Source organism: Dendrobates tinctorius, unplaced genomic scaffold (genome assembly GCF_039654945.1).
Source record: "Dendrobates tinctorius isolate UK_male_01 unplaced genomic scaffold, ASM3965494v1 ptg000129l, whole genome shotgun sequence".
Lineage (NCBI taxonomy): Eukaryota > Metazoa > Chordata > Amphibia > Anura > Dendrobatidae > Dendrobates > Dendrobates tinctorius.
Window position 1 is genome coordinate 30902680 of NW_027361797.1, and position 13627 is coordinate 30916306.

The 13627-nt window shown below is 44.2% G+C and overlaps 1 protein-coding gene across 8 annotated transcripts in view; it reads left to right on the plus strand.

Moving 5' to 3' along the window:
- The window catches only part of MARF1 (meiosis regulator and mRNA stability factor 1), a 55892-nt gene that overhangs the window by 24934 nt on the left and 17331 nt on the right, over window positions 1-13627 (plus strand). For 6 of the 8 annotated variants that reach the window (XM_073542919.1, XM_073542923.1, XM_073542915.1 and 3 more), the window contains exons 14-23: window positions 282-518; window positions 1366-1485; window positions 3164-3339; window positions 6339-6559; window positions 7330-7472; window positions 7631-7764; window positions 8423-8625; window positions 8789-9016; window positions 9224-9454; window positions 9866-10078. In XM_073542919.1, coding sequence (XP_073399020.1) covers window positions 282-518; window positions 1366-1485; window positions 3164-3339; window positions 6339-6559; window positions 7330-7472; window positions 7631-7764; window positions 8423-8625; window positions 8789-9016; window positions 9224-9454; window positions 9866-10078 — 1906 coding nt within the window. The remainder of the gene's footprint in view (window positions 1-281; window positions 519-1365; window positions 1486-3163; window positions 3340-6338; window positions 6560-7329; window positions 7473-7630; window positions 7765-8422; window positions 8626-8788; window positions 9017-9223; window positions 9455-9865; window positions 10079-13627) is intronic. The other 2 variants (XM_073542917.1, XM_073542921.1) reach the window with 2 other exon arrangements.

The following is a 13627-nucleotide window of genomic DNA, read 5'->3' on the forward strand; positions in this document are numbered from 1 at the left end:
CTTCTGCTTGTGTCACTCTCTCTCTAAGGGTGCATCCTTTTATATTGCACAGCAAAGCATTGAGATGCAGCGCCAGCCTATGGATAGAAATGGCTGTGTTTCAAGAATACATGAAAATAGCTTTCTTTGCACTTCTGCTTGTGTCTCTCTCTAGGGGTGCATCCTTTTATATTGCACAGCAAAGCATTGAGATGCAGCGCCAGCCTATGGATAGAAATGGCTGTGTTTCAAGAATACAACTTTGGTTCATGGAATGTAAAACTTTTTTTTTTTTTTTTTAGGTTTGGACACAAGCTGATTGTGTCAGATCTGTACAGATTAACAGACACTGTTACCATCCGTGACCAGGGTAATGGTAGATTGGTGGGTCTCTTGCCAAGCTTTCAGGCAAGGCAAAGTCCCTTAGGGTCTTCACAATCACATGATGGTTCTTCTACGACCAGTAGTCCTGTGGTGTTTGAAGAGCTGGAATATCATGATCCTGTCTGCAGATTGCACTGCATCAATCTGAAACTCTGGTATGGTCTGCAAGCGTATTTTATATAGATACTTGAAATATACGGTTTTCCTTTTTACTCCTCTGCAATCTGTGTGGTGTTTTTTTTGGGTTATTTATACTTGTGCAAACTTTTTTCAGAAAGGTCTTTCTGTATGTGTTCAAAATGCATGAGAGCTGCTATTGGAAAACTTGAGCTGACTCTTTAGTTATACATTTAGGATGGCTGTTGCAGTAATCTATCCAATTTGCTTGTGTGACTGGAAGCCTTTTGCTAGACGTCATGGCATGTAGACTGTTGCTTGGATCTTTGCTCCGTACAAATAGTATGTCACATTAATGGGCAAATTTACGTGTCTGTTCATGTAATAGGTATATCTATTGCACAGCATCTAAAATAAACATGAGCGACTTGGATTTCACCCCTCCAAGCTATTTTATACGCACATGTAGTCCTTTCAAAGGCAAGTCCCAGCAATACCTTTACATGGCCGGATCTTACCTTCGTTACTGAGAAATCGGTGTTCGAATTGATATGCAAATGAGGCTAAAGTGCTTTCAGCTTGGGGAAGCTCTTCCAAGCCTCTGCCACTCTGGCTCTATTACCTTGCCAGAGTTGACTTCAGGAACAGGAAGAAAATAGAGCCTGGGTGATGGAAGCTTAGAAAGTGCTCTGCCTGCCTCCAGTCTGTGCTCAGTGGGGAAGTACTGATGGCTGAGCTGTGGTCATTTTCATGTGACATCACCATTGGGGCCTGCAGCAGAGATTCCAGATCGTTACCATAATTATGATATCTTTTATAAAACTGTGCAGTTCAGTTTTGATTGGTGAAACTACATGCATTCATTGCCTTTTTCTTCTATTTCAGCAGTCATGATTTTGATCCAGACTCTTACATAATCCCGTATGTCATCAAGTCTTTGAAAATCTTTGCTCCTCAAGTTCACAGCCTCCTGCAGTCTCATGAGGGCACAGTTCCTCTTATAAGGTAATCGGACAGGTTGTCTTCTCACAAGTCTCTTGCCTTTTAGGAGAGTACAAGTAATGCACATATTCCTGAAGCATGCTTACACAAGTATCATATGCATATACTTTTTATCGATCAACCATGACAGTACCACGAGAGATGCGCTCTTCCCACCAAGGACAGGAAACCTACAGGCTAAAAAGGTGTCGCCTCGTATCAATGGGTTTCCTGTCCTTGACAGGGGAACATCATGCAGGCATTACCTATGGTTAGAAGAACCGAAGACTTGAGTATTCTCATGCCTGTCCAGCTCAGGTAGGAGATCCCTTCTCTGCCTCAGCCGGTGCAGGGTTCCTAGAAGCTCCACAGTAGGTTCAAGGAGACTTGCACGTATGTGTGTGTGTGTGTGTGTGGGGACACATGTGAGCTGCGTCCCCGGGTAATTGATGGCCGGTTCTGGTGTGGCTCATGGTATAGCAGGCATCTGGAATTGAGCCTGCTCTACCCCTGTCGTCCACTCCCCACAGCGCTGTTAAATGTAGCAGATACCGAAAGTAACGCGCTCTCTGGGACCTGTCTGACGTGGCTCCATATGACACGGCTGGTGATGTGCGCCAGGGTGACACACCGGGAGATGTTTCAATGTCCAGGGTGGCGTGGCCGATTGACGAGCGGGCACATGACTGACGCTCGCTGAGAGGCGTGTCAGTGAGATGAGGTGCACCTGGATGACGCGGGTGCACAGAGACCGACATAGGAGCCACGTGGCCCAGAAATGCAGGGGTACTGGTGGCAGCACATGGGCCATTATAAAAGAATGCTGGTACCACTGCTCAGGTGCTCCCTAGCTCTCCTGTCCCCTTCGGGAGAATGGAGACAGATTTGGAGCAGAAGCATGAGTGACAGCCACAGCATCCTCATTGGTAGCCCCAGGAGCAGGTGGTGCGGTGTCGTTCCTGTGGAAGGGGGGGGGGGGGCAGCCGGAATATGGAGAGGCTGAGTTCTGCAAGAGAGAGCAAATAGTCAGCATCTGTGTCCTTGCAGCGTTACAGAAAGAGATTAAAGTGTCAAAACCCTCAATTGCTGGGTGGATTAGGGAGGCAATTTCTTTAGCCTACTCGGCAAGTGGCAAGGCGGTCCTGGAAAGTTTAAAGTCTGATGCCACAGGTACTGTGGCAATCTCCTGGGTGGAGAGATCGGACTTCTCGATAGATTTGTAAGGCATCAACCTTGTCCGTTCCTTACACTTTCTATAGGCATTATAGATTGACTATGCGTGCGTCTTCCGAGCTCACCTTTTGGGAGAAGGGTGCACTAGGCTGTGGTCCCTCCTTGAATTAATTTCTCTGTAAATCTCTTGTGCGGTCATGGATAAAGTCTTACCAGTAACAGGATTTTTTGGGACACATGACAGCACCCTTATATTCCCTCCCGTCACGAGTGGGCGAGCACTTCTTTTGCTAGGGTGGTGATTCCACACCTTAAGTTTGTGTTGTTGGTTTTATTCTTATTGTGTTAACCATTGGAGGTCCTCTCATGCTCTGTAATCCATCTGATGCGAGGGAAAGGTGCTGCCCTTTTTAGCCTGTAGGTTTCCTGTCCTTGGTGGGCGGATCCCATCTTTCGTGGTGCTGTCATGGGATCCGAAAAATCCTGTTGCCTGTAAGTAACTAAGACTTTTTTTTTTTTCCTCTTGCAGTTTCCTGGACTGTTATGCTGCAGAGTTTAGTGCAATGCAATCTGTGGAGGAAGGACAAGGAGGAGTCCCTCTGGAGCATCTGATCACTTGTGTGCCGGGGGTTAATATTGCAACTGCACAAAATGGAATAAAGGTTGTCAAATGGATACACAACACTCCACCACCTCCAAATTCTGGTTAGTGCAACTTCCTGTTGACTTTGGCCTAGTCATAAAATGTATCTCGCTTATTCCCTTTTAAATATACTTCAGCTGAAAGTCCCACGCTGCATATCTCATCTTCCATGGTTTCAGACAAAAATAAACAGTGAGTACGTGGATAAAACTGCGTTGGAGTAACAATGACACAGTAAAAAAGTGAGCATATGTTCATTAAAGAGCGAGCATAGATGAATGGGGATAAAAAAATGAGTATAAGGCTGGGGTCACACATGCGAAAGATCTGGGCTGATTATACTAATCTTACTCTGATCACACTCAAGTTTGAGCAGAGTGTTCGTTTACTGTGAACCGATAGCCTCGCATGAGAGAAATCGCAGCACAGGTGTGGAGCAGACTGGACTTGATTTCTACAGTCATGGCCAAAAGTTTTGAGAATGACACAAATATTAATTTTTACAAAGTCTACTGCTTCATTTTTTCTAATGGCAATTTGCATATACTCCAGAATGTTATAAAGAGTGATCAGCTTAACAGCAATTACTTGCAAAGTCAATATTTGCCTAGAAAATGAACTTTATCCCCCAAAACACATTTCAACATCATTGCAGCCCTGCCTTAAAAGGACCAGCTAACATCGTTTCAGTGATTGCTCCATTAACACAGGTGTGGGTGTTGATGAGGACAGGGCTGGAGATCAATCTGTCATGATTAAGTAAGAATGACACCACTGGACACTTAAAAAGGAGGCTGGTGCTTGGCATCATTGTTTCTCTTCTGTTAACCATGGTTATCTCTAAAGAAACACGTGAAGTCATCATTGCACTGCACAAAAATTGCCTAACAGGGAAGAGTATCGCAGCTGGAAAGATTGCACCTCAGTCAATAATCTATCGCATCATCAAGAACTTCAAGGAGAGAGGTTCCCTTGTTGCCAAAAAGGCTCCAGGGCGCCCAAGAAAGACCAGCAAGCGCCAGGACCGTCTCTTAAAAGTGTTTCAGCTGCGGGATCGGGCTACCAGCAGTGCAGAGCTTGCTCAGGAATGGCAGCAGGCAGGTGTGAGTGCATCTGCACGCACTGTGAGGCGGAGACTCTTGGAGCAAGGCCTGGTCTCAAGGAGGGCAGCAAAGAAGCCACTTCTCTCCAGGAAAAACATCATGGACAGACTGATATTCTGCAAGAGGTACAGGGAGTGGACTGCTGAGGACTGGGGTAAAGTCATTTTCTCTGATGAATCCCCTTTTCGATTGTTTGGGACATCTGGAAAACGGCTTATTCGGAGAAGACCAGGTGAGTGCTACCACCAGTCTTGTCTCTTGTCAAATGTCAAGCATCCTGAAACCATTCATGTGTGGGGTTGCTTCTCAGCCAAGGGAATGGGCTCTCTCTCAGTCTTGCCTTAAAACACAGCCATGAATAAAGAATGGTACCAGAATGTCCTCCAAGAGCAACTTCTCCCAACAGTCCAAGAGCAGTTTGGTGATCAACAATGCCTTTTTCAACATGATGGAGCACCTTGCCATAAAGCAAAGGTGATAACTAAATGGCTCAGGGAACAAAACATAGAGATTTTGGGACCATGGCCTGGAAACTCCCCAGATCTTAATCCCATTGAGAACTTGTGGTCAGTCATCAAGAGACAGGTGGACAAACAAAAACCTTCAAATTCAGACAAAATAAAAGCATTGATTTTGCAAGAATGGACTGCTATCAGTCAGGATTTGATCCAGAAGTTGATTGGGAGCATGCCAGGGAGAATTGCTGAGGTCCTGAAGAAGAAGGGTCAACACTGCAAATATTGACTTGCTGCATTAACTCATTCTAACTGTCAATATAACCTTTTGCTACTCATAATATGATTGCAATTATATTTCTGTATGTGATAAAAACATCTGACAAACACACATAAAAACCAGAGGCCAGCAGATCATGTGAAAATATAATATTTGTGTCATTCTCAAAACTTTTGGCCACGACTGTACATTGCCTTTGTCTGCGGAAATCGCACTGCACTTGGATGACATCAGAGTTCAGTCCGACGTTTTACTTGCACCCATAGACTTGTATGGATGCACCTGATCCGATCATTGGATGCACTGGCAGCCTACTGCGATTTGTTTTCTCGTGCCGGTTCGGCATGAAAAAATAATCCTAGATCTGAGCTGCCCCATAGCATAGTGTTATAGAGGGGAGGACTGGAAAGAAGGCTCAGCTCATCCAAGCTGCAGCATGGATCCTACTGGTTGCTTGGCACAGACAAGCCTATAAATTGCTGAGGCAAAAAAAGTCCAATGAGGCAGCAAGTGTATACGATAAAATTAAGTTTATTGTAGAAAAATTAACTAAAAGTGCATGGCAGTGCCAATGTGACTGAAGCCTACGCATTTCAGCTTCTTTCTTCTCCCTTACTCATGAGGAGTAAGATTCTCGGGAGGAGGGGGTTCAGAGTATCTAAGACGTTCCTCGAGCTGAGTGATTTAAAAAAAAAAAAAAGTGACTTTTGGTTCTAATGCTCTTTGCTCTCTCCTCCCTTTGTTCAGAGCAGCAGGGAGGAGGATGCACACATCTGAAGTGTAGAGGGGGGAAAACCCATATACAGTCTCAAGCAGGGCAATGAAGATAGGCCACAGACTAGGTGCAGAACAGCAGCTGTTTAGATATGAGCTACTGAACCCAACAGCACCCTGGATACAGTCCTCACATTCAGCCTATATTACTGGGATAGACCCTCCCAAAAGAGAAATCTGAAACGATCAGTCTGAGTACTGTGATGTGTGTGACATGGAAAATTTGATTTTTGGTTATGTTCGTGATTTGCAATTCTATGAACTAAAAGGTCATCTACATTCCTTCATTTGTTTTAAAGATTGTACGTAGTCTTTACTTTTTAAGAAAATATGTAACTGATGAACAATAAAAAGACTACCTGTTTGACCTCCGTATAGCATCACGCACCACATGGCAGTGTTATTGACTTGTTGGCAACCTATTTTATTTATTTTTGGTCTTTCTTCAGATCCCTGGATGTTGCGGTCCAAGAGTCCTGTTGGCAATCCTCAGCTGATACAGTTTAGCCGAGAGGTCATTGATCTACTAAAAAATCAACCATATTGCGTGATGCCAGTCTCAAAATTTATCCCAACCTATCACCACCATTTTGCAAAGCAGTGCCGAGTGTCCGATTATGGCTACTCTAAACTGATGGAACTTTTAGAGGCTGTGCCGCACGTTCTGCAGGTATGTGGATGTGTTCTCCAGCCTGTGTTCGATCACACGGTGTTTGAAGCGTATGCACATAGTCTTTTATATTGTCATGCACATAATCTGTTTTACACCTTTTGACCTCTTAAGGCTTCCAAACCCATAAACTAATCCATTCTTCTGCCAGCTTCCTCTTGGAATCTGCTCCCTAGTAATAAATACGTTAAAAAAGCTGCCAGAAAACACTTTTAAATTAGAATTATTAGTGAAGTTTTTCAATTTTTACAGGAAAAGAGATAAAACTTAGGCATTTAAATTTTTTCATTGTCACTTTATAGGTTGTCAACCAATATTCTATAATACTACTTAAACTTTAGGGTAAACCTTTCAAGTATAGAATGGGTTAAGGCTCCCGAATGGACAAACGCACGGACAAAGGAAAAAGGGATCTAATATAGAATGTTGTGACCTATTGATATCCATCTCATAGAGGTCATATATTTAGCATGGCTCAAAAGACTAGGGTTTACTTTTAAGCATTGTGCAGTTGATAACACGCACCAGTTGCTGATGTTTATCCGTATTTGTTTCTGGTGCCCAGATTTGTCCATTGTCTTGTGAATTTTTCCATCTAAGCAGAATTTGACAAGCTGCTCAGGTGTTTTGTAGACTTTTTTTTTTTTTTTTTTTTCCCTCCCCTCTTCAATAAATGCTGATTGAGACCATAAAGCTCAAAGTGCAATAACAAAAATGTTATCGTATTTGTAGCCCTTTTATTTATTGTAATTTGTATCACTATTTTTCAGATCCTTGGTATGGGCTCAAAACGCATCTTAACTCTGACTCACAGAGCACAGGTGAAGCGGTTTACCCAAGATCTATTAAAGCTCCTGAAGTCGCAAGCCAGCAAGCAGGTTATTGTAAGAGAGTTCTTACAAGCTTATCATTGGTACGTATGAACGGATGATGGATTGTCTGGTGCTCTGCACACCATACGATTTTTCCATTGATTCCATGTAGACGCGTGTGTCCTCCCGCCCCCCCCCCCCCCCCCCCCCGCGTTCTCCAAACACTACAATTTCTTATTTTGCTGTGGATGTTCAACAGGTGCTTTTCAAGAGACTGGGATGTAACCGAATATGGAGTATGTGAATTGGTTGACATAGTATCAGAGATACCTGATACCACAATATGCGTTTCTCAGCAAGAAAATGAGATTGTGATCTCAATTCCCAAACGAGGTAAGACAAACCGTGTAATAATCTTTCTGTGTGGCGTTGCATTGGTGCACCACATCCAAAGCTGTAACGTGCTCCATAGCCATTCTGCTGCAGCTGCCAATCGACCTCTGGCAGATGCATGGCTTGGTGCTTCTTCCTATTTGTGACCTTACCCTACGCAATATAGGAGCCCATAACTTTAGCCTAGGACTGAAGCAAGTGGAAGGACCACACACAACACACTCATCCTTGTACTCGGCCAAAAGGATTTGCATGCAGCAGAATTGAAAATTGAAGCGTTGCACAGCACGTGAGCGATCCTCTTAGCTCGGGTCCCTGCTTATTTGGCAAGGTTTAGCTCTTACTGAATAAGCTTCAGAGGGAACCCGGATACATGGAGGGTGCCGGCTGATCAACTGTTCGACTTCGCAGCTACTCCATGCACAGAGCCTCCATGCAATGTCCTCTTTAACTTTGTCGTGTTCAATTATAATTTTACATGGTGGACACCTTCCATTTTCCATGTGCCTTTCGTGAATGGGCACTGTCTGAGATACAGTAGAGCTATAGGAAATTGCTAAGACCCTTCCTTTTTTTTGGGGGGGGGGGTGTATGTGTTTGATATTATTGTAAAGACTTCAAAGTAGATCTTTTATTTATTTTTTTATATGACTTAAAGAACGTACCCCAGAAGAGATCGAGAGGACGAAGCAGTTTTCAAAGGAAGTGGTGGACTTGTTGCGTCACCAGCCTCATTTCAGAATGCCGTTTAATAAGTTTATTCCGTCCTACCACCACCATTTCGGCAGACAGTGTAAACTGACATATTACGGGTTTACCAAATTGATTGACCTATTCGAAGCCATACCAGACGTTTTACAGGTGAGTGGGAATAAAAAATCAAATCATGATCACACCGTATGTAACATGTAACACGGTCATTTCTTATCCCATGAGTGTTATAATATCACTTTAGATGGGGCCATATTGGTTGTGCCCGTCTTAATTATGGGGCTGAAATCTCTGCATTGCTCGCTCCTTGTAGGTTTTAGAGTGTGGTGAGGAAAAAATGTTGACCCTGACAGAAATGGAGCGTATTAAAGCTTTGGCTTCCCAGCTTGTAAAGCTTCTGCGCTCTCAGAAAGACTCCACCTTAATGATGCCTGACTTGCTTACTGACTATAGCAAGACATTTGGCTACAGCCTGAGGCTCCACGACTACGACGTCAGCTCTGTACCAGCATTGATGCAGAAACTGTGCCATGTGGTGAAGGTAACAAAACCCCGTAATGTCCTGCACCATTTATTCTACACTCATGTTTTATAGACACTGGGTAAATGGTTGGGTCACGGTGGTGGCAGGTGACGCCGAGCTCCATAGACTCGACACAGAGAGCCATGGTGCTGGTGATCATAGAGCAGTCCTTGTATGGTGCTGATGTTGATTGTGTTGCTAACCTTGATCTTACTTTCTTTCCAGGTTATTGATACGGCTTCTGGGAAGCAGATCGAGCTGATCAACCGAAAGTCTCTGCGTTCATTAACTACACAGCTCCTAATTCTGCTCATGTCCTGGGATGACCTGTGTTTACTCACTGTTAACCAGTTACATCAGATATATGAAACGTTCCATGGTATTCCACTTAATCCATGTGAATATGGATTTGTGTCCTTCACTGAACTACTAAAAAGCCTTCCCTACTTGGTTGAGGTATGTTGTGCTCACCTTTTGTGTAATGGTTTGGGTTTTTTTATTTTGTTCGCCCAGCATGTTACCTGGTTACATGTCTAGTACTTAAAAATCCCTTTCACACACTATGGAGCAGAGCTGCATGGTTTAGGAAATAGTGTGGTGTGCTGTTCAATTCTTCCCCCAATAGCAGGATTGGGCATGTTGGATTTTGACACGCCCAATCCTTTCGTTCTCAAGGTAAGAATCCATTTTGTCAATGACTAATTGTTGGCCGAAAAGTTATTTGAGATGTTTTGTCCTCATACCGATTTTTTTTTTTTTTTTTTCTCTCTCTTTCTTTCTCTGTACTGCTACCACAAACTTTAAAATAAGTTGTCTTGAATCTGCTCTGTATATGTGCACATTAAAAGCTCTATTCCTGTGTTACAGGTACATATAAATGACATAAATGAAGACTGCCTGCAGCTGACATCCCTTTATATCTTTGCGAAGAATGTGCGATCATTGCTGCATACTTATCACTACCAGCAGATCTTCTTACATGAATTCCCAACTGCATACAGCAAGTATGTTGGGGAAGTGGTGCAACCCAAGCAATATGGCTATAATAGCTTGGAGGAGCTATTGGGAGCCATTCCACAGGTGGGTGCTTTGTCTAGGGGATAAATGGTTGTATTTTAAGACTGAGAGGATTCACTCTTTAACCCTACTGGACCCTCATGGGTGTGGCTACCTGCCACAGCGACTCCAGTAATAACCCTGGCTTACGGTGGCTATAAGCAAGGTCTAGCAGGTGGTGTCAATGTAAAACTAACAGATCTTATGCACTTTATTTTTTTTGGGGGGTGGCAGGGGGATTTGAAGGGAAACCCTGAAATGTCCACTGTAGAGCACAGGATTAATGTGAGCATATGCAAAGCAGTACCAATAAAGCTTCGTACTCCTAAGAAGAAAAGGAAGCCTCCACTCGGGTCTGTCATCGTAAAAAGCCGGATTACTTACCGGTAATGCTCTTTTAATGAGTCCACGACAGCACCCACTGGAGGTATCGGATCCGCCCATTTGGAACAGGAAACCCTACAGGAAAGATAAAAGGGGGCGGTCCGCCTTTCCTCCTCAGTTTTGCATTTGAGTACCAGGAGGACCGCCAAGGATTAGACAATGTCTTGTACTTATAACTTTACTTATCCAACTTTAGCAGATATACTTTTAATATTGATATTTCTAGCAGGGATGGAAGTGAGCGGGTGCTGTCGTGGACTCATTAAAAGAGCATTACCAGTAAGTAATCCGGCTTTTTACCCTTCGCCACGACAGCACCCACTGGAGAGATTCCAGAGACCATCACCTGGGTGGGACCACCGTGCCAAGGACCGTCCTGCCAAAGCTTAGGTCAGAAGTAGACGAAAGGTCAAGTCTATAGTGTCTATAGAAGGTAGAAGGGGATGACCAAATTGCCGCCTTACATATGGTTTCAATTGGAACGTCTCCCCTCTCCGCCCAGGAAGCCGCCATTGCTCTTGTGGAATGTGCTCTGATGTTTCCCGGAGGTTCTTCATTTTTTGCAGAGTAGGCTAAACGAATGGCATCCCTGATCCATCGGGAAATGGTGCTCTTTGTGACTCCATACCCTTTTTTATGGACCTGAAAAGAAATGAAGAGAGCCCTACACTGCCTCCAGCTCTCGGACCTTTCAATATACTTTAGGACAGTTCTTCTGACGTCCAAAGTGTGGAATTTCTGCTCTTCCGGAGTGGAGGGATCTTCAAAGAAGGTTGGGAGGAGTATCTCCTGAGACCTATGGTACCTTGTTGATACCTTAGGCAGGTATGAGGGGTCTGGCTTTAATATTAATCTATCCCGATATACCTGCAAAAAGGGTGGATCTATGGACAGGGCCTGGATATCACCCACTCTCCTAGCGGATGTCAGTGCTACCAAGAGGGCCGTCTTAAATGATAAATATTTAAGGGATATCGTATCTATCGGTTCAAAAGGTTCTTCTGTCAGGGCGTCTAACACCAAGTTTAAGTCCCATGTAGGGATTGTGGGTATGTGAACCGGAGTTATTCTTTCACATGCCGTAATGAATCGTGATATCCACTTATTCCCTGCTATATTATGGCCATACAGCGCCCCCTACGCAGACACCTGTACTTTCAGTGTGTTTACTGACAAGCCCAATTCCTTCCCCTTTTGTAGGAACTCTAAGATAGGAACTATCGGGACTTCTGTATGAGATGCTGTATGAAACTGTAGGAATTTCTTCCATATTCTTTTATAAATTTGGGTTGTGGACTGCTTCCTGCTCTGCAGGAGCGTAGTAATTAATGATTGCGAAAACCCTCTTGATCTTAATAGGTGCCTTTCAAGTTCCACGCCGTCAAGTGTAAGTTGTCCACTTGAGGGTGGAAGAAAGGGCCTTGGGAGAGTAGGTTGGGGTTTGAGGGGAGAACCCAAGGATCTGTCACTGACATAATTCGTAGCCACGAGAACCACGGTCTCTTGGGCCAGAAAGGTGCTATCAGGATTACTCTCGCCTTTTCCTCTCTGATTTTCTGAATCACTTGTGGCAGGAGAATCGATGGAGGGAAGGCGTATGCCAGCTTGAATCTCCATGAGGCCTGGAGGGCATCCAGTATGTCTGGGTGATCTGCTGGAGACAGGGAAGCAAAGGTCTTTGTTTGTCTGTTTTCCCTTGTGGCGAAGAGGTCCACTTGAGGATGCCCCCATAGAGCTACTATGTTCTGGAAGATTTGGTGATTGAGGCACCACTCCCCTTGCCGAAGTGTGTGTCGGCTTAAGAAATCTGCTTCTTGATTGTCCTCTCCTCTGATATGAAGAGCTGAGAGGGACAACAAATTGCTTTCGGCTAAGCCTAAGATTCTTGCCGCAGAAGACATCAGAGTCTCTGATCGAGTACCTCCTTGTCTGTTTATGTAGGCCACTGTGGTGGTGTTGTCCGACAGGATCCTGACATGTTTCTGTTGGAGCTGTGGAAGGAAATAATGTAGAGCATAGTATACTGCTGTCAGTTCTTTTAAATTAGACGCGTATTCTCTTTCCTCTCTATTCCATCTTCCTTGACAAAAGCTATTCCCCATATAGGCTCCCCAGCCTTGGGGGCTAGCGTCGGTGGTTAGGATACCAGATGGTACTATGACCCATGGGACTCCCGAGGATAGATGGTCATCATCTAACCACCATTCCAGAGAAGTCAAGACCTCCTGCGTTAGAGTTATCTTGCTCTCGAGGTGACCACCATGTCGCCTCTCCTCCTGGAGGATCTGATGCTGGAGTGTGCGGAACTTGATAATGGGCCCACCGGACTGCAGGGGCACAGGAATCTAGCGACCCCAATAGCGACATTGCCCCTCTGAGACATGCGTGGTCTATCTATGGCTGCCTCTACTTTCTCTTTTGTTAGTGCAATCTTTACCTGAGGAAGTAGACACTTTTGGGTTATGGAGTTCAATTGGAACCCCAAAAACATCTGGAGGGATTGCGGAACGAGCCTGGACTTCTGTATATTGATGATCCAGCCTAGGTCCTGCAAAGATGAGATTGCATCAGCCACTCTTTCGGTACATTGGGTATCTGAGTTCCCGATTATTAGGAAGTCGTCTAAGTAAGGTACGATTAAAGTATCTTTTTGACGAACATAGGCCATCACCTCTGCCATGACCTTGGTGAAGATTCTTGGCGCTGTTGAGAGGCCGAAAGGCATGGCTGTGTATTGAAAATGACGGACCTTGCCATCGAATACCACTGCGACCCTTAGATATTTTTGGTATCTATTATGGATAGGAAGATGATAGTAAGCATCTTTTAAGTCAATTCCTGCCATCACACAATTTGGAAAGAGAAGCTTTATGGTGGATCTGATTGATTCCATCTTAAACTTATAATTTTTAATAAACGTATTAAGCTTCCTTAAATTAATAATTGTTCTAAACGTACCATCTGGTTTGGAAATTAAAAATAAGGGAGAGTAGAAGCCTCTACCTTCCTGTCCCTCTGGGACCTCTACTAAAACCCCTTTGCATAGTAGGCTCCGAATCTCTTCTTCGAGGGCCTTTTGTTGGGCCATAGAGTTAAGGCGGGTTAGGACAAAGAAATCATAAGGATTTTGAAGGAATTCTATTTTCATTCCTTCTTTAATAATACTCAAGATCCATGGGTTTGAGGATT